We start from the raw sequence: 26210 nt of genomic DNA, 5'->3' as shown, positions 1-26210 counted from the left end.
TGGGAAGGGGTGTTGACTCGGCTTTGGGGGACATTCCTCTCCCAGCAGAGCCGTTGTTCAGCCCATACTCTGAGGTGCCTATCTCTGCAGGCGATATCGGGCTGGGTATGAGTCCCGTAGGCACGATTCCCATTAGATAGTTTGAAGTTCCAACTCCTCGGCAAGCCCACCTCCGTGGACTTCTTAGGGGAACATTCAGCTTCCATGTCCTGGATTGGCCTTTCACAGATGAGCCTCAGATCCGTGATTGGTCAGTTCGCTGCATCTGTATGATGATTGGTCATCACCCCGTTTTCCATGCTTTTGTATGGAGACAGGGAACCTATGTAAAGAACTGCTGACTTCAGTTCCACAGACTATTCTGGTTGTAACATAGTAGGTGTCATCCGAAGTTTGTGCCGGAGACACCAAAGCGAGGCTCGCAGTGGAAATGAGCGGCCTTTTATTTGTCTTCTATTTTTGAGACCGCAGGACGAGGTTGTAGGCACCATACCGTCCCAGTAGCTATTGACCGATAATCGAGCTAGAGGATGGTGTCCAAATTCAGGACCTGGACCAAGGAAAGCATGTGTGGAGTACGGTCTGCCAACAGAGAGTCAAAGAAAATCAGTACTGGTGGATGACATTGTGCACTAAGAGAGCCATTCGTGGAGTGCCCCCGAAGACATGGTTGCAGACCTAATTGAGTTTTAGTCCCAAGCGCCCATCTTGGATTCTGAAGAGTCTATTTCAGATAGCATGGGTTCACTATCTGTAGTTGGGAACACGCTGGCCGCTGAGATCATGGTGCTCCTTTTTGCTCTCAGTCCGAATGCCACACCGGAGTTGCAGACGATCGTGCTTGAAGTGATAAGACTCCAGTCCACAACCAGTAGCTGGAGCTCCAGGTCCGGCATCTCCCCCCGGCTCACATACAATACTTTTGACCTGGTTTGATTAGATGACTGACGACATAGACAGGTACCTGAAGTCGTTTGAGCAACAATGCTTTCCTGATCCTCTGGCAGTGGGCACTCTTGGGGTAACTCCCCCCTCCAGATTAGTAGGACATGAAATTGAATCTTGCAGGTAGGCCATAAAGGCCCCTCCCTCTACCAGCAAGCTAGTCTTTTTCCTGTCCTCACAGCTAGTAGTAGGTTTTGTTATTTTCTAATGGAGAACTCGCCTGATTGCAATTAGTGCAGTCGGCCAGGGTCTCAGCCTCTCTGCCCTGAAGCTCCGTTCGACGCGCCCGCAAAGGGTGGCAAGGCTGATGCCCGTGTGACCGGGAAACCCCAGGACCGCTGCAAAATCACGGGGGGGGGGGGGGGGGGGATAAGCAGCAGGAGCTGCGAGACATAGGAGGCTTATGATACTGCAATGACGTTAGGAATGCAGTGGTGAAGGGACGTTCCAGCCGGCGGGGGTGTGTGCGTGCACGTGAGAGCTGAGCGCACACACTGCAGTAATGTCAGCGACAGCGACGGAAACCTATGTGTTTGGTGAGGTGTGTGAGACTGATGCTGCAGCATGGAACGCTCAGCAGATAGAAGAAGCCAGGTGCTGGATTTTGAGCTGAATATGGAAGCTACAACAGCAAAAGGGTCACTTACCAAGTCTAGGTGAGTCCTGAGTTTAGCAATTTCAAATTAAAGAGAGATGATTCCTTACATATGTAGGGTGTAGATTTAGTTTTTACTTTGTTTTGTTTAATATTAGCTCAGTGGTTACCCAGCCAGAAGAAGGAACTTCTAAAGGTACGGCAGAGTCCCTGCACAATAAGAGAAAGGCTACTAGGAAGACCAAGTGGTGTGCAGCGTGTTAGAAGCCAGCTTTAGTGGGAAAATGTCCTATGTGAGGACTGCCTTAAACCAGCAGCGGGGGACTCTAGTGAGCAAATGAATAGCTTCTTAGTTTGGATGAAGGATGCAGTTAAACAATCTGTGGAATCTGCAGTACAGCAGGCGGTTAAGCCAGTTCAGAAAAGGTCAAGATTCCAGACTAGTCTGGATAAAGGGAGAGGATCATCATCTGATGAATCAGAGATAAGGTGTTTTCAGGTGTCTGATGGTGAATGGGATTCATCAGAGCAGGAGATGCAGGAAGAAGAGTCTGAATTTGATGTGGAGATGGTTGATCCCCTCATAAAAGCTATGAGAGAGGCGTTGGAGTTAAAGGACGCTGAGGATGTGACTCAGAAGAAAGATAAATTGTTTGGGTCAAGACAAAAGAAAAACAGAGTTTTTCCAGTTCACTAGGTGATTAAGGATCTGGTACAAGCAGAACTATCACGGCCAGACGGCAAGATAAGTGTTCCCTGGAGATTTAATAAGATGTATCCGTTCGCGCAGGAAGAGGTTAAATTCTGGGAGGTTTGTCCAAAGGTGGACGCAGCTATATCTAGAATAGGAAGAAATCACCCCTGCCGAGGAGGAGGGTGAATCAGCGGGCACGACCACGCAGCAAAAAATTGCAAAGGCTGGACTGGGCTATAAAAATTCTTTATTAAAGCATGGATTAAAAAACAAGAGGAGGGGTAACAGCCCCCTGCGCCTCTAACGCGTTTCACCCAGTATGGGCTATCTAGAATAGCAAAGAAGACGACTATACCAATTGAGGAGTCGGCAATCCTGAGGGATGCTATGGACAAAAAAATGGATAGCGTTTAAAAAAAGGCATACATTACAGCAGGAACAGCTTGTAAACCAGCTACAGCAACCACGTCAGCGGCAAGGGCGATGTGTGTGGATTGCCAATATAGAAGAGGCCCTAGTGAAAGGGGTAAAGAGGACTTCTATACTGAAGGCGTTGCCTGAAGTTAAGTGGGCAGCAGACTGTATAGCGGAGGTACAGTAGATGAGCAAAGGCAGTGCACTGCCAGCAAAAATGGAGGAGGCTAATGGTAGCAAAAAAGAACTAATTTATTAAATAAAAGGATCATGACCCCTGGAGCACCCAGAAACCACACACCTACGCGTTTCGGGCCGTGCGCCCTTTATCAAGGTATACATGCATTGCACGCTTTTCAAGACTCCTGATGGGACTGCTCCTCTGGAATTAAGAAGTGAGTGTTTTTCATATACTATGCCCAGTTATTATGGTTGGGACAATCTCTGTACTGTTCATTGTGCTGGTTAGCACTAGGTACTAGTCCCTTGCCCTATTAGGGTATGTTTTCATTACTCACCATCATATAGGAGTGTCCCCTACGGAAGTATCATTACAATATTAAAAAGGGACTCACATACTTTGATGCACCGGTTACCCACACTTTTATATAGCGGAGGCTTCACTAGACGGAGTGAGGTTGGCGGCCAAGTCTATGGCTTTGTCAGTGACAACAAGGAGAGCACTGTGGCTCAGGCAATGGATGGCGGATGTAGCATCTAAGATGCAATCATAACTAAGGCATCAGGGGGTAAAAGTATGTTCTTGCCTTAGGAGAGCAGGAATAAGAGATATACATTCCAGCAGTTGGACAGAGGTAAGTACAGAGAAGCAAAGTCTTATCGACCTGGCAGACCATCCTCAAGACAGGCGACATGGAGAGGCGGTCAGAGCAAACTTTTTCACGGCGCCAGATGAAGAGGGTCTTTTCCCAGAGGGAAATTCGCATGAAGGTCAGGGGTCCCAGCAGTTGCCGGTTGGAGGAAGACTGACCCAATTTGGCGCAGTTTGGGCCCGAACAATACAAGACAAATGGGTATTACAAACCATTCATCACGGGTATCATTTGGAATTCGAGAATATACCCAGAAGGGATATGTTTCTAACAACAAATGTGCGGACAAAAGTATAGATGAACCAAATAAAGACTGTACTGAAGCAGTTATTTCAGTCAAAGGTAATAACAGAGGTACCTCAAGCCTACAGAGGAAAAGGAATTTATTCCAGAATATTCCTGGTAAAAAAGCGTCAGGAGACTACAGAGCAGTCTTAGACCTGAGAAGAGTGAATACTTTCCTACGAATAAGGAAGTTCAAGATGATCTCTCTAAACGTTATCATTCAGGAAGTGAAACCAGGAGACTGGATGATATCGATAGATTTAAGGGATGCCTATCTACACATTCCGGTAACAACGAGACACCCCAAATTTCTCAGGTTTACAATAAACCAGCATACTTACCAATATACAGCACTGCCATTCGGTCTGGCGACCTCCCTCAGAACATTCACAAAAGTCCTGGCCCCATTAGTCGCAGAGCTAAGAAAAAGGGGCGTGGATATCCATACCTGGACGACATCCTGGTGAAATCAGAGTCAGTAAAAACTAAGACAAGACAAAGACATGATCAGAATTTTTCTGGAAGAACATGGTTGGCTTATAGACACAGACAAAAGTCAGCTAGTGCCGATGCAATGCTTAAAATTCTTGGGGGTGGAGTTCCACACAGCAGAAGAAGAAGTGAGGCTGCCATATGCAAGGAGTCAAGATGTTGCTTTACAAGCAAGGAAGCTCAGAACAGCGAGCAGAGCTACAGCAGAAGACTGCATGAGACTCTTGTGGAAATTTGCGTCCACACTAAACGGGGTAAAGTGGGCAGGTCTGCATATGAGACCATTTCAGCACAATTTCCTATGGCAGTGGAACAAAGACACCACAGGTACAGGGCAAAGGATTTTCTTATACCCACAGACAAAAAAAAGAATAAAAGTGGTGGGAAAATACCCAGTATCTGGTAAAAGGACGTACACTACATCCATTACAATGGGCAGAAATCACAACAGATGCAAGCAGCACAGGTTGGGGATCCCAGATGGGGGAACTTCTGGTCCAAGGTGCCTGGACAAAGCAGGAGCGGCTTCTTCCATCAAACCTGCTGGAACTAAAAGCAGTACAAAAGCGCTGGAAGCATTTCAGGATCAAATAAAAGGTGGCAATATAAAGATACAGTCAGACAACCGGGCAGCTGTAAGGTATATCGCCAAACAAGGTGAAACGAGAAGCAGAAAACTGATGAACCTCACATAAGAAATCCTGACATGGGCAGAAGGCTATGTGGCAGAGATCACAGCCGTGCATATTCCAGGGCAAGAGAATGTCACAGCAGACTTTCTTAGTCGCAATCTTATACGTCCAGGAGAATGGGCGTTGGATTCCCAGGTATTTCAGAGGTTGGTAGAGTGATGGGGGCAGCCAGAGATAGACCTTATGGCTACACATCAGAACCGAAAGGTGAAAGATTACTGCGCAAGGCACTTCCATCCAAGTTCAAAAGGCACAGATGCTCTCAGCCTCAAATGGGATTTCAAGTTGGCGTACCTGTTTCCCCCAATTCCCCTAATTCCGAGAACAGTCAGGGAAGACCAGGCGGAAGTAATACTGGTAGTACCCTTTTGGCCAAGATGGCCGTGGTTCTCACACCTCGTAAATATGGCAGTGGATGCACCATGGCACATACCAAACAGCAGACAGCTGATGCAACAGGGGCCAATATGCCACCCGAATCCCAAGCATTGGGCCTTGACGGCTTGGCGATTGAGCAGGAAACACTTTGAGTGAGAGGATGCTCAGACAAAACAATTGAGACCCTGCTAGAAGCAAGGAAAAAATCCAAATCAAAAGTGTATCATAGGATTTGGCTATGTTTAAGGGACTGCTGCACAAGGCAAAAAGAAAGGTTATTTGCTCCAAAGATTGTCTCGATAGGGGAATTCCTGCAGGAAGGCTTTGAGAGAGGTCTCAGTCTCAGTTCACTAAAGGTATCCGCTTTATCGGCACTATTGGAGAGAAACTTGTCAACAGAAAAACTTGTCATCCATTTTCTACAAGCAGTCAGGAGGCTAAGGCCACAGATTAATATCAGAGTGCCAGCGTGGGACTTGTTGCTAGTGCTGGACGTATTGATAGAAGATATAGGATTGAGATTGTTATCATGGAAAGTGGCATTCTTGATAGCGATTACTTCAGCAAGAAGAGTGGGAGAGTTGCAGGCATTATCTTGTAAAGAGCCATTCCTAGTCATACACAAGGACAAGGCAGTACTCAGGCCGGTACAACATTTCTTACCAAAGGTGGTGTCACAATTTCATATGATGCACCAAAAAAATAAGAAACATATAATAGTGCAGTAAATCAACACAATCTGGATAGATTAAATCTTGGCTCTGTAGCAGTGCCTACTTACAGCAGGTCAGAGTAAAAACAGCATTTGTGTACACAACCGGTAGAAATGGGTCTGGATCCCCAGCAGTGCCAGTGGTTTTCAGCAGGAAATGTGGCCAGATCGATTCTCAGACAGGAGGTATTGCAGGATGAGTGTCATGTAAAACAAGGGCAGACCATGGCAGCAACTACGAATGGCTCTACGCGTTTCGCTGTCTATGACAGCTTCCTCAGCAGTGCCAGTGGTTTTCAGCAGGAAATGTGGCCAGATCGATTCCGTGCTCCTGAGGAAGCTGTCATAGACAGCGAAACGCGTAGAGCCATTCGTAGTTGCTGCCATGGTCTGCCCTTGTTTTACATGACACTCATCCTGCAATACCTCCTGTCTGAGAATCGATCTGGCCACATTTCCTGCTGAAAACCACTGGCACTGCTGGGGATCCAGACCCACTTCTACCGGTTGTGTAGACAAATGCTGTTTTTACTCTGACCTGCTGTAAGTAGGCATTGCTACAGAGCCAAGATTTAATCTATCCAGATTGTGTTGATTTACTGCACTATTATATGTTTCTTATTTTTTAGTGCATTCCTGATATCTTCGCTCCCTTCCCACCTTGGACAAGAAATTTCTGAAAGGAATCTGTACACATTCCTTGGAAGGTTGAGAAATTTATTGGAGTTCACCTTTACACACAGTGTTTATTTACTAATTTTAGGCACTATTATTCACATATTGGGGTTTTTTAGCGCCGTTTCAAATCACGTTAGGTTTACAATTTCATATGAATCAGGAGATTGTGATCCCTTCATTCTGCCCAAGACCGGGGAACAGAAAGGAAGAAAGGCCACACAACCTGGATGTGGTGAGATGTTTGAAGGTCTACATTGAAAGAATGCAGGAAGTGAGAAAGTCAGACAGACTATTCATTATCCCAGAGGGACTGAGGAAAGGTCAAGCAGTATCCAAGGGGACGATATCCAAGTGGATAGTATCATGCATTAAAAGAGCATATGAAAGCAAAGGACAAAATACACCTTTGAATTTGAAAGCGCCATCGACAAGTGCCATGGCTACATCATGGGCGTTCAGAGCGCAAGCGTCACTGGGACAAATATGCAAGGCAGCAGTTTGGTCCTCGTTCAACACGTTTATGAAATACTACAGACTGGACATTCAAGCACCAGCTGATGCAAGCTTTGGTCGGAAGGTCCTACAGTCTGTAATGAAATAAAGTGAAAGATGACTAATAAAGATTGAAAGTGATAGTGGCATTGAGTTGTGGTTTTTCTGTTGTCCCTCCCTAAAGTTATACTGCTGGGGTATGTCCCAAGAGTGCCCACTGCCAGGGGATCAGGAAAGGAGAAAATTGAAACAACTTACCGTAATTTTCTTTTCCTGGAACCATGGCAGTGGGCACATAGTTACCCTCCCTACTGCACCGACACACTTTATTCGAGCAAATACCCAGTATGTACCTGGCAGATACCTGGAATGCGCCGCTCCTCACCTCTGACAAGCCCTGTTGCGTTTGCCTTCCCAGCCTGGGTTCATGCCTGGCTGACAGGCGGCTGATCTGTTAAATGATAATGATTAGGATTTAATAGGCTGCAATGCTTCGCGTGTCTACCAGATGGCATAAATTCATGAATTGTAATGCAGTATATATATGTAACGGTCATATCACCCCCACCCAATCGTATATACCGCGTGAGTGCAGGGAACATGCAATGTTACCAAGGGTGTGCGTGGTGCAATACCTGTTGGCTCACAGAAGGCTGAGCCTCCGCTATAGGGAACCTGGGGCAATATACTACGAATGATAATGATGCAGCGCCTCCACCTGCGATGGCTCCCACCAGAGGCGGAGTAGTTCCTCGCAGGACAATACACAATGACCACACAGACAGCTCTATATAACTATTGACTTTACTACATGCAACAACGTACTTCATCACATCTCAACACAACCTTCATGCGCCACGGCGGATGCTACCACCTCTAGGCGTCACGGCGGACGCTACCACCTCTAGGCGTCACGGCGGACGCTAACCTCCCGCAGAGTGCCCCCACCCTGTGTCCAGTAACCCCCACCCAAATGTCTCGCACCCCCAAAGTCAAATACCACTGTGCATGTGTATGTGTGACTGCGCAGCCACTATGTCTGGTGATAGGCCTGGTTGGTGCACGTGAGTTGCAGGTTACCTGCCCGGGCTCCAGCCACGGGTACCGCGATACCTCGAGAGATCCGCCCGATCCGACGTTGTCCTCCACACCGCGTTGGGTGAATTCCAGCGCGGATAATATCACCTTAGTCCCAGGGTCTTTGGTGGTGTTCTGAGCCCAGAACCCACCTCGCAGGGCCGCACGGCTTCAACTCTGTGTCCCTGACTAAGCTACCAATAAATGGGGCAGGTTCCCTAACCTAGGGCCTGTCCCTACAATACTCCGCTAGGATGACTCAGGACTATCTGGGGCCTAGGGGATTGCTGGCCTAGTGCAGAGAGTCACTGACCCCTGCACCCTACCTCTTTCCCCTAGCTGCTCCTGATGCTCTGTGGACAGCGTCGACTCACCGAAGTTGAAGTCCAGATCGACTATCCGCTCGTGCGCGGCCGCCGCCTTCACCTGAGGCGTGGCTCCCACCGGGCTGACCGGATTTATGCATCCCAACTTCTGGTCGACATCAAACTCCATCGGAAAGGGGGAGAGATTCTGCACATACACGTGGGTTCGAATAGGGATCTTAGCCGTCCATTCCCTCACTTCGGGTAGTACTCTATACCCTCGCTGAACCTCTTCTTCTTCAGGCTCACTCTCCAGCGAGAACAGTTGGTCGTTCTGGTCTCGGTCGGGATAACAACACCAGACGGCCATCTTTTGCACTCCCCCTGGTAATATGGTCGTCAGTCCTCGTCGACGATTGTAGAGGTCCCCATGACGCTCCAATGCATATACCCGGTGGCACTCTTCTCGTAAGATGGGGTCTAGGAGCGAATCGGCCAGAGGCAACTCGTTGGTCTCTTTCAAGTAGGCTCGGATTATAGCTTGCACTATGTCCGCATTGGTTCCCAAGATGATTGGGTACTTGCAATGGTCTTGAGGCTCCGGGCATACCATGGCCGCTACCTGCATGGGGTGCTTCTTGCCGGTGTTCAGTTGGAGTATGTCCAGTTAGACCTTTACAATCCCATCGATGGGGTAGTCTTCATTACTTAACCCCCTAACCTTCATATGTTCGGCCGGCCTTAGTGGGCAGTGTTGAAGGTGCTGATCATAGAACCTGCGATATATTATGGTTACTTGTGATCCTGTGTCCAATAGGGCCGAGGCGTATATCCCTTCTAGTACCACGGGCACGATGGCCGCAGGGCCCACTTGACTGCAAGCTTCACCGGATGAGGCGTCATCACTGGGGCCGGCGTCAGAAGGGGCATCCGGGGTTCCAGAATGAGGGAGTTCGAGGTCAGCTTCTGCCATTGGTACACTGCAGACCATAGATCGGGCTGATTTTCCTCTATCGGAAGGGTGTTCCTCAGGGTGACCTTCCTTTTCTGGGCAGTTACGGATTACGTGGCCCTTCTTGCCGCAGTTATAGCATACCACCGGGCGACTCGTGGACGGGGAAGGTGGTCGGTCGGGGGGTCTTGGTTTGTACCCCTTGGACAAGGCAGCAGACTCTTCCTTCTTTTCCGTAGAGCCCTTTCCTTTGGAGGCAGAGGAGCTCTTAGGTGTAGCGGTGGAGTGTAGCATAACATGAGCCTCCTGTAGTTTCACTTGCCGCAGCAACTCGGTGAACTTGTAGGGCCCCCCGTCCATTATCTTGCTGCGGAGCATGTTGGCTATGGGGTGAGTGGGGCTTGATCCCCGCAGATACTGCTTATGGAGAGCTTCATCCATCCCCGAGGCGGAGACCAGCTTACGATTGAGTAGGACCCCGAGGACCAGCTGTAGGCGGTGGATGAAAGCCGACAGGTCCTCTCCTTCCTTCTGATAAAGACGGAAGTACTTCGTCCAGAGCGCTCCTTCGTCTTCTGCTAGTCCGTACGCCTCCAACAGGAACGCCACCATTTCCAACGCTGTCAACTCTGGGTGTTGGTCCCTGTGGATGGTCAACATAGTAGACGCAGGGGGTCTGAGGCATTCCATAATACGCTGCCGCTTTACAGTGTCAGTGCACGACCACTCCTCTACTACTTTTACTGCATTCTCCCTCCACAGGTCTATTCCTTCTTCCCCCTGGGGTATCGGAAGTACTCCAGAGAAGGCCTTAAGCTTCCTATAACTTTGAGACTGGGATGCCACAGTGAGGACTTCTACGAATTGGGGTAGCGTCACCCCCATTATGGAACCTTCGTTCGTTGCTCTCTCTCCGATAGGCCGGGAGTTTACCTCGCGGGGTACGGTGTCGGGTGGAGAGGGAGGACTGTCAGCCCAACTACTGGCGTCCGGGAGGGCGCTTGGGGTAAAGGAGACTTTGGGTTGGGGACGGTCAACCCGGTTTGGGGTACTGGACACGGGGGTAAGTGGCGTCCAGGTACTGGTGGACGGTTCGTCGGGATCTTGAGGAGGGGCTCTGAGCGAGAACATTTCCCGTATTACTGGCAAGTCCGAGTATATAAGGGGGTATCCTTCTGGTGGGCACTCGGGGGCTATTAGAATATTCAGGGCCGCTTCAGGGCCTATGTCCCGGCATACGGTGAATAGTAGTGCACTCAAATGATAAGTAGAGTCGAACACCCTACCACGGTACCATATTCTATCTGCGCCTAAGAGCTTGCTCAGTGAGTTCCGGATGTCGGTTTCAGGCACTAACGCCGGGACGTTCCCTACTGCAACCACGTGTCTAGGTGGTTCACGGACGGTGGTGGCCCACGCGTGGACCTCTTGGCGTGAGGGAATTACCATGATGCTGATTTTTGGTGATTCGGTTTTGAATAGAGCACCCCATGTCTAAGATCTCAGCAGCGCCTCCAAATGTAACGGTCATATCACCCCCACCCAATCGTATATACCGCGTGAGTGCAGGGAACATGCAATGTTACCAAGGGTGTGCGTGGTGCAATACCTGTTGGCTCACAGAAGGCTGAGCCTCCGCTATAGGGAACCTGGGGCAATATACTACGAATGATAATGATGCAGCGCCTCCACCTGCGATGGCTCCCACCAGAGGGGGAGTAGTTCCTCGCAGGACAATACACAATGACCACACAGACAGCTCTATATAACTATTGACTTTACTACATGCAACAACGTACTTCATCACATCTCAACACAACCTTCATGCGCCACGGCGGACGCTAACCACTCTAGGCGTCACGGCGGACGCTACCACCTCTAGGCATCACGGCGGACGCTACCACCTCTAGGCGTCACGGTGGACGCTAACCTCCCGCAGAGTGCCCCCACCCTGTGTCCAGTAACCCCCACCCAAATGTCTCGCACCCCCAAAGTCAAATACCACTGTGCATGTGTATGTGTGACTGCGCAGCCACTATGTCTGGTGATAGGCCTGGTTGGTGCACGTGAGTTGCAGGTTACCTGCCCGGGCTCCAGCCACGGGTACCGCGATACCTCGGGAGATCCGCCCGATCCGACGTTGTCCTCCACACCGCGTTGGGTGAATTCCAGCGCGGATAATATCACCTTAGTCCCAGGGTCTTTGGTGGTGTTCTGAGCCCAGAACCCACCTCGCAGGGCCGCACGGCTTCAACTCTGTGTCCCTGACTAAGCTACCAATAAATGGGGCAGGTTCCCTAACCTAGGGCCTGTCCCTACAATACCCGCTAGGATGACTCAGGACTATCTGGGGCCTAGGGGATTGCTGGCCTAGTGCAGAGAGTCACTGACCCCTGCACCCTACCTCTTTCCCCTAGCTGCTCCGGATCCTGACTGCCTCAGTGCTGCCAAAACCCCGCGAAATGTATCTCGCTGGGAGCAGGGGAATCCGGCCTTCCGATTGGCGCCCTGGCGTCACGTGTCCCTGCCCCTGTGCACCCTGGGGGCTGTCCTTCCCGCCTTGCGTGTGCGTGAGCTGTTTGGGGGCCTCTTGCGCTAGCTGGCCTCCTGCGCATGCGCAACAGCACTGAACATGGCGGCGCCCTGCTTCCCGAGCCGCCGGTACCCTCGCAACGCGACCGCGGCCTTAGCGACGGCCCGATCGCGTCCCCGGCAACTGGCCCGCTGCGTGCCTAGCAACCGCTCCGCTCGCGTTCCCGGCAACCGGCCGCAACTCCCAGGTACAAGCTGCTCGCGCGGGCGGAAGGGGAGAGGGCAACTATGCCACGGGGGACCTGGCTACATCTATATATACTGTGCAGTATTGCAGCCAGCGGGAATAAAATGCTTCAATCCCTGCCTGGAAAATACCTCAATGCACTCGGGCAGAAAACAGTCACAAACCTCAATACACCCGGGTATACCCGAATTCGTGGGACTAGCCGAGCTCGAATAAAGTGTGTCGCCAGTGTATGTATGTCTAATTTCTATCAGTTATATTTTTCAGCTATGGGAGAGTCCAAAGACTAGCATGCAGGTAGAGGAAAGGGCCTTTATGGCCTACCTGCAAGATTCAATTTCCTGTCCTACTAAGCTGGAGGAAGGAGTTAACCCAAGAGTGCCCACTGCCATGGTTCCAGGAAAAGAAAATTACGGTAAGTTGTTTCAATTTTCTCCTTTCTCTACCATCTCCCGGAGGAAGATTTGGTCAAATGCCTCTCCCCCAGCTGAGTAGGAAAGATGCGGAAGCCAACCGAGGGATGGATCGGGAGGATGCCAGTGACTACCCGGTGGTAAAAGCACTGCTCCTATTGCTGTATAAGATCACACCCGAGACATACTGGACCCAGTTCTGTGTCCTGCACAAGGGTTCTCAGGACTCGCACACCTATTTCGTGGCCCTGTTAGCCCATCACCCCTAGAGGTGGGTAATCGGGTGTGCAGTACCTTCAACGTGCTCCTTGACCTACTCATGAAGGAGCAATTTTTACTCAAATGTATCACAGAGTAGAGGGAAATGGTCACGGACCTCAAACCAGCAATGGCTCAACAGGCTGCCACAATGGCCGATCAGTTCCTGGTGGCAAAAGGTTCTGGTTCTGAAGCCTACTCGACAGAACAAGCTCCTTGCTGCCTGGTCTGTCCTGTACGCGGTACTCAGGTAGATGAATGATGCCAATTATGTGGTAGCATTAGACCAGGATTTAGGGAGGCAGAAAACCTACCACATACATCTGCTTAAAGAGTATCATTCAAGTAGGCTAGCAGTGATGTCTGTATGTAACCCGCCACTGGGAGATCAGGCAAGCCAGGCTCCACCTGACCTCCTTTGGGAAGTTCGTCAGGAAGGCTCCGTGGAGCAGGTGGGGATCGGTCCCCATCTCGCCTCCCCCAACCGGAGCAAACGAGAGTACTGTTAGGGAGGTATGGTGGGCTGTTCACAGACAACCCGGGCAAGACTTGTCTCACAGATCACCCGGTCAACAGCGGAGATCAGAGGCACTGCAAGAATGCCTACTGTGTCTCCACGGAAGTGAAGCAGAGCATTGTGTGAGAAATAGGAGATGCAGGTCTTAGGGGTAATCTCCCCATGCCAACATTTTTGGACCTCACCAGTAGTCTTAGTTCTTAAGAAGGATGGGTACACCCAGTTCTGTGTAGACTACCATCTCAATGCCCGGCCGGTGTCGGATGCCTACCCCATGCTTCACATGAATGAGCTGTTAGATTAGCTCTCAGGGGCAAAGTATCGGACAACCATGGCTCTCAGTAGGTGTTAATGGCAGATCCCATTGATCCAGGGGGCGGACAAAGTCGACTTTCATCATTGCGAGTGGCTTGTACGAATTTTCTGTCATGCCGTTCTGGATGAAGAATGCACCAGCCACCTTCCAGCTTCTGGCCAACCGGTTGCTAGAAGGGATGCAGGGGTATGCCCGGGCATACTTGGATGACCTAGCATTATTCAGACACTTGGCAGACATCCATATCAGGGAGACAGGGTTGATCTTGAAGCCAGCCAAAGGCCAGATCAGGATTGCGGAGATCCTATACCTGGGGCATTGGGTAGGTTGCAGGAACCTGAAATATGAGCCAACCAAGGGGAAGGCTATTGTGCAGTGGCCAGTATCCAAGATCCAGAAACCGGTGTTAGAATTTCTGGGTACCGCCAGCTACTACCGTTTGTTTCCAGGTATAGCGCCCCAGCCAAACTCTGACAGACTTGACAAAAAAAGATTTCCCTGTACTGTGAACTAGTCTCTTGTGTGCTCTAGCGCTCCAATCCTGGCCCCCGACTACAGAAAGTGGCTCCTTGTACAGACCAATGCCTCCAACTTCTGCATCAGTGCTGTTATCAGGCAGGTCGGCGATGACTGGGTCGAACACGCCACTGTCTACGTCAGCCACAAGCTGTTAGGCCGCGCTTATAGTGCCAGCGACGCAACGTCACCCGAAAACAAACGCATTGCCACCGTGTGCGCTAATAGGAAGTGCGACGGCGACTATGCGATAGAGTGACGCCGTCGTCGCGAAAACTGGTAGCCGGCAACATTTGATTTTTCAATAAAATGCCTGGAAACGCGCGACGTCGCCACCCAGCGAAATATAACTTTCGCCTGTGGCGACTGGTGATGTCACCCGTCGTGTCGCCGTCGCCATCGACAGCACTATAAGTGCGGCCTTAGATCGGGAGGCCGCCTACGCTACCATAGAAAAGGGGTGTCTGTCTATTGTCTGGGTGGTTAAAAACTACAGCCCTACTGTACATGTATGGGAGACCTTTTTAAGGTAGTCACCAACCACAACTCCCTCAGTTGGCTTCAGCGGGTGTCAGGGGACAATGGTTAACTGATGCACTGGAGCCTTGCAGGAATACGACTTTGCAATCTAGCACAAAAAGGGCAGCGAACATGGGAATGCGAATGTCTTATCCAGGCAGAATGATCCTGGCCCTGCCAGGCAAGCTCTGTTTGTCTTTGTTCTTGTGGACCAACCCGTTTGGGCTGCTGACCCAGATCCCTCGTCTTAAGGTGGGAGGTGTGACAGGGGCAATGCGGCTCATATTAATAAAGCTAAAGCCCGGCCATTGCCCCTACCTGTCATACGGGATACTGGGTTAACCCAGTATCCCTCTGTATAATGTGATTTGGTTTATGTGTCACTGTTTAGATTACAATGAATATATATTCTGTCCTCTTTGTGTACAGGGATTGTAATAAACTCAACTATTTTAACAAGGTAGGTTCCCGAACGGAACCTGAAAAGATCCTATATATAGCACTCTCTGTGGAAAAAGGTAAGTGGATAACAGATATCTCCACAAGGGGGTCAATTGACCAGAGGCTGACTATATATTGACATATATAATATATATGTCCACATAGGACTAAAATTCAAAACAAATTTTAATAGGTAGCCCTGTCAGGATGAAGGCCGTCCTCATCTTCCTCCCCGTCCTAGTCCTCCGTTGGCAGGAACACAACAATAAAAAATACAATCTAATGGCCCCTAACCCCTTAATCACCTTAGCAGTATGTAACAGCTATAGTAATTAAGGGGTTAATCCCCCTTCCCGCTAACCACCCAGGTGACCTATCCACCCACCCCGGGGCAACTATCTCCACCGTCTACCCATTGATTGGCACAGTGGTACATCATGCCCATGTAATATGAGCATAATTAGCCACTATAGTGCTACCTAAAAAAAAAAAACACCAAAAGACACAACAATAAAAAATACCCAAGCACCTAAACACCAGAAGAATAAAAGAAATCAAAAGCCAAAACTATCCAAAATTGTAATAAAAACAAGTCCTACAAATACATAACAATTAATTCAAAACAATAAACAGAAATACAAAACATAACAATTAATTCAAAACAACCTTTTGTCTAAACCTGTATTGCCTGTCACTGTATTTATCTATACCCTAAAGGGTATAATGAGGCCAAAATGAACCTCAGAGGCGGCCATTACATACGGTTTTAGGGCAGTTAGCCAGGCTTGACCTTTATTATGTGAGGCTGACTGTCCCTATCGTCACACGGTACACTAAGACAGTTAACACTAAACTGGGTTAAAATCAGAGGCAAAGTGACACTTCAAAGACCTGGAGATCGTCAGCCCCTCCCCTGCATATCGGCTGTAGGGGTCGGTGTACAGTGTACAATGAAGCTGGCTTTATTTAAAAGTCCACTGATTTTCTTGGAAATCAAATATAGCAATGTCCCAAAAAAGACTCTAATTGGTCCATTATGGTGAAAAAAAATATTAAAAAAGTATTCAAACCCAACTGTTGCAGATGGTTGTGCGCATAAGTTCCTTTGTATGCATTTCACGTGGATTGAAAAAACACAAACATAGTGTGACGGTAGGGGCAGCCAGCCTCACATAATAAAGGTGAAGCCCGGCTAATTGCCCTAAAACGATGTGTAATGGCCGCCTCTGTGAGGCTCATTTTGGCCTGCACTGTATGTAATGTATTTTGTGTAACCTCTTCCAAAAGAGAGCTTTATCACTGTGTGTTATCTGGAAGGGGGAAACTGTGTGTCCTGGGGAACCGGGATTGTAAAAAGCACTTTTATTCCCTGTGTCAGTGTTTTCCCCACACAGTTGGTAAGCCAGCATTGTCCTTTGTGTTGCTAGCATCTCTCTGTATGCAGACACAGTAATTCACTTAGCCTTGAGTACCTGGACAATGGTGAGCGGGGAAGGGCTGTAATTCGGATCCAGGAACTGGTTCTCGGCAGTGCAGAGCCTTTGTTTCCCGAGACACTGAGGCACCTACTCCACAGGGAGTATGGGGCTGGCCATGGGAATCGTTGCAGGGTCTCGGCCCCTTGGGCATGATTCCCATTGGCCAGTTCAAATCTTCCGCTTGCCAGCAGCTCACTCCCCGATAGCTCGTTCAGAGTCCCTAAACCGGCCCCCTCTTCTGATTGGTGCAGCCGGATGAGCCCTCATCCTCTGATTGGCTGCCCCGTCACGATCTGTGCCCTGATTGGCCGGCAGCCTCTGCTCCAGCAAAAAGATAGAAGACCGAGGACTATGTAAGGAGCATGGATGATCAGAGTACCAGACAAGTTTGGAACGTGGATGTAACAAGTGCTCACCACAAACAGGACAGGACGGTGAGGCCGAGGTGGGGATTAATAAACACTGACCAGAAGCCGCAAGGCCACATGTGGTGTGCAGGTTCGTTGTAGTGTAGCCGGGTCAGGGTTAGGTGAAGTAGGGTTGTAGGTATACGTGCCGTGGTCGAGGGTAGGAGACAGGAGGGTAGTAGAGATCACTTAGTCAAGTGTATTAGAAGGTAGAGTAGTAGATATCCAAGCCGAGGTTGAGGGTAGGAGACTGGAGGGTAGTTGGTAAAGGCCCGTGGTAAAGATTCAGGTGAACTACAAGGCATAGGAAAGCAAGGCAAGACCAGGTACAACAGAGTGCTTGCGACCAGCACAACGTCACAAGTAACACTGTTATGCTCAGCCAATTTGCAGAGGCAAATGTGAGCTTATAAAGGAACAACAGCTAATAGCTGAACGGCTGCAGAAGGTGATACTACAATCAGAGCCCTGATTTGTTGCTGGGCAGAGTCTGCACAGCAGGCACTAATGATGCATCTGCTGCAGGAAGGTCTGAATCAAACTCAGGGGCAGAGCCTGCACCCAATGCTGACCTCACAGGGTGGAGCCTGCACACGATCCTCACAGTGGATTGGAGACCGTGACGTCACGGCTGATGGGCTATTTTGAAAGTGCTGCAAGCAGAATGGCACTGAGAAGCTGGGGAAGTCGTTCAGGACAAGCCTTCTTAAGCAGGCTCCTGCACCTAGTTGAGGCTAGATTCTTGTCCCTCAGGCCCCAGGGTGAGTGTTATACTGTGATTGTGTGATTTGTGTGTTTGATGGCTTGCCAGAATAAACTTTTGTTTATTCAACTCCCGTGTCCTGTCTGGTGATGGTGATCCCGGTGGAAGAATGTTAAAAGCACATTGGAGAGACTCCCTTAGAGGGGGCACATTTTGCGCAACTCGGGGGTTATGTAGAAGGGAATCTGAGTTAGTGAGGGAACACATGCTTCTGAGTGGCTGCTGCTGGTAAACTGCCCAACCCCCTGACAACTGCTGCGCTTTCTCAATGCTCCTCATCCTTTTCATCCTCCCATGACCAGTGCTAAACCCCTGCTATGAAACACTGGTTTTAAGGATCCCAATAACTGTCTGGGTTCCTCTAATCTGTCCCTCAATGTAATCAAGTATCAGCAACAAACAACAGCAAATAGCGCACAGCCAGGGAGCCAGGTGGAATTAAAAGTTCAAATGTCCTTTATTTCAGTTCATGACTGATGACAAATATACCCCCATGGGGACAAAAACGCACCTCCTACGCGTTTCGGACCCGTAGGTCCTTTATCAAGGAGTCTGGCATATGGAGCAAATATGTGTCTTATATACTCCTAATCTAATCAACAAAGATATGACATACTTGTGTGAATCGGGTAAATCCCTACTACGCCTGTGCGTGACGTCACGCCGGGCGCCACCACTCCAGGCCCCAAGGCCTGTGGGTAAAAAGCGCCACCCCCGTGCTGCAACGCGCCCGCTGACATAGGGAAAATAGCCGACACCAGGCCTGTGAATCGACAGTAGGTCCCGCCCCCCTGACATCACATCGAGCCCCGATTGGCTGATGCGCACCACCGGTCAACCAATAAGGAACCAGGCTGATCGGAAGGCACGCCCACCCCCCGGGACTCCACCCAATGCCCCAGGCAAGCGTGAACGTAATAAAAATATGGGTATTGGACTCACATTGCTCCATATCCCATTAAAAACAGTACATAATATAAAAACAATGTCACTGAATACACACTTCAGTGACAGTACAGTTAAGATAAACTAACCAACAGACACAACTTTATTACCCACAATGGTTTAGCTAAATGTCCCTACATAACAATAATCGATAGAATAAAAAATCTGTATAGTTAAATCTCCATGGAGTAATGAAAACGTTGAAGGATGAATCAACAGTGTTACTTGCTCACTTTATCACTATTAAATAAACAATATTAAGCACCGTAATCGTATGACATTCTGTTAGTGTGGACAATCTACATACTTGATATCTATATCTATTTATCAACAAACAGTACATGAGGTTAAGAGACAGTGGGGTCTTGATAGAATCAATAAACTACTCCCCCTATTTTAATGTTTGAGGAAATGGCTCCCTGGCTGTGCGCTATTTGCTGTTGTTTGTTGCTGATACTGGATTATCCTTCATGGCTGGCACGCCACTACTACCTTCCTTGGAGACTGTGGGAGTGGGTAAGAGACATTATTTGTGACTGTAATAGTTGAGTACTTTGATGCTATCATTATTCAAGTGACTCACAGGTCAATTTATTTACATACCCACTCCTTAGATCTCATATTGGAGTTATTATATACCAAGATTTGTCCAATTGGATGAAGTGTTACTGGGTGGAACACCCTATATTTTTTCTTGTTCCTCAATATAATCAGAATATTCCTGGAGTCGTTCCACATACCAGATACTTGTACCTTTTACCAATATATCGCATTGAAGGGAATAAGATGATACTGTAAAGGAGATATTGAAATACTCTTAATTACCCATTTATATCAGGATATAAACATACAAAACAATATATATATTATTTCACATCACAGTAGGTTTCTGAAAAGTTTAGCTCCAGTGGCAGTTACAGCACACAAATGCATTGTCAGTGGTTCTCACAGTATACATTCTTATCTGATTCCCACCACAAGGAGTCAGGACATCCATTCTGTTTGGCATTTACTCTGGTTCCTAGTATTGGATGTGGGCTTTCGGGTGCCATTTCTGAGGGTCAGTTATACATCTGTGACATTTTATTTAGCTCAGGTAACTTAACCCACTGTGTTCCAGGAAGGACTAGAACATTTTAGTTATCAAAACCTATTTCAATAGATTTGTAGAAAGTACCTATATAAAAAAGTAAATGAACCCCTGATTTGCTTTCAATTTTCAATCGCCATACTTCTTTAGCTTGCAGTATATTTCAATTTCGGACGTGTTTTATACTAATTGAAATGTTCAACCAGTAATGTTAAGCGATGTTTATGCTATTAATTAACTTCTTTTCACATAGTGCATTTATTTCCAACAGATAAACCCATAAGCAGAAGTACACCTGCAGGAGGGCACACTCCTCTTTGCTCACCAGATCGTGTGAATGAAGATAACCGTGTTGTTAAAAGTGATCAAGGAGCAAGTTACTTGAGGCAAAATGACCCAAGTCAGATACAGAGAAAAGCTGTGAGAATTATGGCTGAGGAATCAGGCTCACGCAAAGAAGAAAATCCCACAGCCTCCCACATTTATACACTGAAAGAACATGAAAATGCATCTGCTCATATTAAGAACTGGGACAAAGGAAACACTAATGCACAGGAGATTCACAAAAACTTGTCAGTAGTGAAGTATAAATGCAGTGAATGTGGTAAAAACTTTAATAATCAATCAGATTACACAATTCACCAAATAACACACACTACAGAAAGGCTGCATACATGCTCTGAGTGTCAGAAATGCTTTACTAGTAACTCGGCTCTTGTTAAACATCAGACAATTCACGAGGGAGTGAAGTTCTTTCCTTGCTCTGAATGTGGGAAGCACTTCTCTAGTAAATCATTTATTTTTAGTCATCAGAGAATTCACAGAGCAGAGAAAAAATTTTCTTGCTCTAATTGTGCGAAATGTTTTTCCAAGAACTCACATCTTGTTAAACATCAAAAATCTCACACAGGAGAGAGACCATTTATTTGCTCTGAATGTGGGAAGTGTTTTCCCTTTAACTCAAAACTTGTTAAACATCAAAAATCTCACACAGGAGAGAAACCATTTGTTTGCTCTGAGTGTGGGAAATGTTTTTCCTATAACTCAAATCTTCTTGCACATCAGAGAATTCACACAGGAGAGAGACCATATGTTTGCTCTGAATGTGGGAAATGTTTTTTCTATAACTCACATCTTGTTGCACATCAGAGAATTCACACTGGAGAAAGACCATTTATTTGTGCTGAATGTGGGAAATCTTTTTCCCGTAAGCCAGATCTTGTTAAACATCAGAAAATTCACACTGGAGAGATATATGTTTGCTCTGAATGTGGGAAATGTTTTTCTGAGAAAACACGTCTTGTTGTACATCAGAGATTTCACATCGGAGAGAAACTATCTGTTTGTGGCGAATGTGGGAAATCTTTTTCCCGTAAGTCACATCTTGTTGAACATCAGAGAATTCACACAGGAGAGACCATTTGCTTGCTCTGAATGTGGGAAATCTTTTTCTCAGAGCTCATATCTTGTTGCACATCAGAAAATTCACACAGGAGAGAAACTATCTGTTTGCTCTGAATATGGGAAATGTTTTATCCATAACTCGCATCATGTTGTTCATCAGAGAATTCACACAAGAGAGAAGCCATATGTTTGCTCTGATTGTGGGAAATCTTTTTCTCACCTCTCAAGTCTTATTAAACATCAGATAATTCACACAGGAGAGACCGAGACCATTTGTTTGCTCTGAATGTGGAAAATATTTTTCCATAAGTTAGGTGTTGTTAGGTCTTGTAGAAAATTCTCACACATGAAAGAAACATTATTGCACATAATATAGAAAATGTTTTACCCAAATTTTGAAACTTGATAATGATCAGAGACACAACAGAGTTTAAATATGTAACATTAAAAATGTCACTGTACTGATGCAGCAACGAGTATCCGAACACTTGCCTGGGAAAATCTGGGGCAATACCCCAGTAATGCTGCAACATTTCTGTAACATTTCTGCAGACAGACTAATGGCCCATTGGATTAACACAGCGGGGGTCCCTGGCAGTCCCATTTAAACTGAATGAGACTGCCAGGGACCCCTGCTGTGTTAATCCGATGTGCCATTTGTCTGTTTGCAGAAATGTCACAGAAATGTTGCAGCATTACTTGAAGATTGCCCCAGATTTTCAAAGGCAAGTGTTCGGATACTCGTTGCTGCATCTGTGAGAGTCATGGATTTTTGTTCTTAGAAAGATCAAGACATTAAGGGTCTTATGTGAGTGAAGAGGCCCTTAAATAGGTTATGCATAGCCTGTAGCCAATATGCCCATCAGGTACCTTCATTTTGGAGAGAAATAGAACTAAAAATGTTTTTTAAATTGGGTTTTGCTTTTTGGTACACTGTATACCCTCCCCCCACTCAAATCAAGCAGAGGCCCCCTGCAGTGTTTCCTCTGTCCTGTGCCTGCCTGCTGCCATTTTCTGCATGACCCCTGCTGAGATGGCGCCTTTGATACTTCCTAGATCTCAGGCAAAGTGGCACCCTTGTTTAGAGGATCATTATCCCTTTCCTGTTTGGATTCCCTCTTATTTTCACATGTCAGTTATGTGCAGGCAACTACCCCAAATATCCGTGTAGGTCAAAAATGCCCATTGGGAACAAAATCTTTAAAATTCCCTTCTTGGCAGTTTTGCTTTAAGACTCACATGGGGAAGCCATTCACGTGCTGTTGTCCCTCCTTGGACACGCTGGACCATGCAGTAACCCCCTGCCTCAGCACCCAGCCTTTCATCCCTACGGGCTGCAACTTCTCTTATACTGTAATATGTTGGAACTTTTACTACCCTCCCATTTATTTTGCTGATTTGTATGTTAACCCTTTGTGTACTGTACCTCTCTTTATTAAATTTATTAACATGCCTGGGTATAACCTGTGATGGTTATTAACATGTGATGGTTATTACTTGGTTATCCTGTTCTATACTGTATTGTGTGGCATTTGCTATTGTGCTTACTTGGAGCTCTGTAACTCTGGCTGTTGCTTGAGTGCCATTGTCCTCATTAACCACTGAAGGATAGTATAGACCAATGCTAATCTTTGAAGTAGAACTGACTCCTTGTGTGAGTCATTAATTATGGGGAGTGGTTGGAAGTGTGCCCCTATATAAGAGCGTTGCTCTTGGGTGGGTTCCCCCTCATAGCCTGATCAGTGTTAACTTCCTAATGAGTTTAAACTACGATTGTTACTTTGTATGCACTGTGTTTTTGCCTAGTTTTTCTGTGTTGCTTCTGGGAGCCCTGAGACCCCTCGCATTTGGGGAGGTCACATTGCCCACAGAAACTACAAGGGCATATTAGTAAGCCTTTGGCTCCCACTGATAGCCTGTGGTTCCCAGGAGTGGGTGGGACGTACCCCAGGTATAAGAGCGTAGCTCTGGGGTGGTTTCCCCTAGTGGTCCTGGGTAGCGGCTCTACCGTCCTAGTAGAGTAAGATAGGATTAGTCTGTATACAACTGGGTCATTGTCTGATTTTGTTTGCCTTAGCCCAGGTGGGAATTCCTCGTGATCAGTAGGAACGAGGCACTTTGCCGGCAGGTGGAGATTGGATAGACCCAGTATACCGCTGACCTGCTGTTTTTGTATTCTGGTGTCCAGTCTCTGCCTGCTGCCTGAGGCCCCCTTCTCCCTCTGTGCTTTGATCCCTTATCTGGGCTCCCTCATTTAAGTGGTGCCATTACATAAGGCACCTTCCCATGATTGGGTTGTAAGGTATGTTCCAGTGCTGGAATGGGATTTATTAAATAGTGCCACTTTGAAGATATTTAGATCAATATCTACTAAGGCTTCGACTACATTCCTTGGTGCAAATATTCAAGGTAGGAGGGTCACAAAACATGAAAGAGAAGAAAATACATACCTATTGTGATGCAAGTATAGTAAAAATTGGAACACATTCAAATGTATGTATGTATGTATGTGAATAGCACTTCACAGCAGTAATACTTGACAATCATATAAATAATAAATGATATAAATAACACAAAGGGTAGAAGTGCTTCAGACATAAAAGTAACATTTAGGAAGAGGAGTCCCTGCGCCGAAGATCTTACAATCTAATTTTGTTGGTAGGAAGAACGTACAGAGACAGTAGGAGGGCGTTCTGATAAGTGCGTCTGCAAGGAACAAAGGTTAATGTATGATGTGTTATTTATCAGCTATGGAGCTACTCATATGCTTCCTGTCAGGTGTGTCTTAAAGGTGGATAGAAAGGGTGCTAGTCGGATATTGAGGGGAAGGGCATTCCAGAGGTGTGGGGCTGTCAAGAGAGAAGGGTTTAAGGTGGGAGAGGGCCTTAGATACAGAAGGGGTAGAGAGAAGACATAATTGAGCAGAACGCAAGAGCTGGGATGGTGTATAGCGAGAAATTGGGGCTGAGATGTAAGAAGGAGCAGAAGAGTGTAAAGCTTTAAAAGTGAGGAGGAGAATTGAGTGTGTGAAACGGGATTTGATAGGAAGTCTGGAGAGGGATTTCAGCAGGGGAGACGCTGAGACAGATTTAGGAAAGAGTAGAGTGTTTCTGGCAGCAGCATTAATGATAGATTGTAGGGAAGACAGGTGAGAGGCAGGAAGGCCGGACAGCAGGAGGTTACAGTAATCGAGACGGGAGAGAATGAGGGCCTGAGTCAAAGTTTTAGCAGTCGAGCAACAGAAGAAAGGGCGTATCTTTGTAATATTGTGGTGGAAAAAGCGACAGGTTTTAGAAACGTTCTGAATGTGGTCACGCATGTGTTCACAAGTCCTCACAAGATGGTGGTTTTGCTCTTGTGACAGGGTGAAGTCAACCCCTATCAGTTATGCCTGGGAAACATATGTCTGAGTGCTTCATCCAGCACTCAGAAGGTTAACTCAGGAGGAAGCTAGGTAATCAGGAGGTAAGCTGACACCTGATAGCCAGCAAGGTAGAAAAGGATCTTGTTACTGGCAGTAGCTGGCTGCCTGAGACCAGAGCACACTGCTATGTGAGCTGTTAGCCAGACGGATTCACCAAAGCCACTACTTCCACCAAAGTAAGAATTGTTCATTTGTGTTTCCTGACTGCTTAAAATACACTTACGGTTTGGTAATGGTTTAGCCAGCCAGCCAGCCTGCTAGATAGGCCTGGTGTGTTAGTCAGTTCTCCCAATGTGGAGCAGGTTTTGTTTTGGTTTAAAGGGACAGTGTACCCACATGTTATGTTATGTTGTGGAGAAATAAAGCCACTGAACGTTTTCATTATCCTGAAACTACACGTGTAGACTGTTCCCTGACCTCGACTACAGGCCGTCCTGCCACAGGTGGTGTCAGAAGTGGGATGTCGGACGGCCCCTGTATCTGAAGGGCCACACAGAAAAAAAAAATGGAGACAATTTTTTCTCAGTTCCTTGAGCAACAGCTCCAGCTAGCAGAGAAGCAAGCTGAGCAACAAGCCCAGCAAGATGAGCAACAGGCCCGGCGAGAGGAAAAGCTACTCCAACTGCTGGCCGAAGGCCCAGCCCCAGGCAGACCAGAGATTCCAAATAACCCACCGGTGATGCCTAAAATGAAGCCAACCGAAGACCCAGAGGCATTTCTCCTCACTTTTGAAAGGGTAGCCACAGCTCACGGCTGGACAGTTGATCGCTGGGTAACGACTCTGGCTCCACTCCTCATAGGAGAAGCTCAAGCAGCTTACCAGGCTCTTCCAGCAGACGAGGCCATGGACTATCAGCAACTAAAGGCTGCTATTCTGGATCGCCTAGGCCTCACTCCAGAGACCTACCGACAGCGGTTACGGACAGTCAAATATGCAAACAGAGACCAACCCCGGGTCGTAGCCCACCGCTCAGTAGACTTATGTACCAGGTGGATACAACTGGAGAAGCATACCAAGGCAGAGATCTTTGAACAGTTTGTGCTCGAGCAGTTCATACAGATACTGCCCCCTGCTCCCACTCCTGGGTAAAAAGACACGCTGCATTTTCCCTGGATTCAGCGGTCTGCTTGGTGGAAAACTTCCTTGGCGACGACACCCAACAGGATAGCTGGGAACGGTCCGTGCAAACACCAGTTGCTTCCGGTGATGCCAGAGGCAGGAGAACAGACAATCGAGGGGTCTACAACTCGCCAGCTCGGGAGATCCAGTCAACCCGATCGGAAGACCCTTTCCCATCTCGGAGGGTTCCTGGTACAAACTCCCGCAGAGACGCCCGTCCCGGGTCCGAGGCCATTGGATCACTCAAGGGAGGCCGCCACCCACAGTATTCCCCAA

At 47.7% G+C, this 26210-nt stretch overlaps 1 protein-coding gene across 1 annotated transcript in view; it reads left to right on the top strand.

The window, feature by feature from the left end:
* The window catches only part of LOC142464645 (uncharacterized), a 755558-nt gene extending 733854 nt beyond the window's left edge, over positions 1-21704 (top strand). The window contains 3 exon segments of the mRNA XM_075568010.1: positions 20671-21401; positions 21403-21655; positions 21657-21704. Of these exon segments, the coding sequence (XP_075424125.1) occupies positions 20671-21401; positions 21403-21655; positions 21657-21704 (1032 nt within the window).
* Positions 21705-26210: the final 4506 nt, after the last annotated feature.

This window comes from Ascaphus truei, chromosome 13 (assembly GCF_040206685.1).
Source record: "Ascaphus truei isolate aAscTru1 chromosome 13, aAscTru1.hap1, whole genome shotgun sequence".
Taxonomy (NCBI): Eukaryota; Metazoa; Chordata; class Amphibia; order Anura; family Ascaphidae; genus Ascaphus; species Ascaphus truei.
Note: the sequence above shows the minus strand (reverse complement) of the source record. Positions and strands in the feature narration are given on the sequence as shown.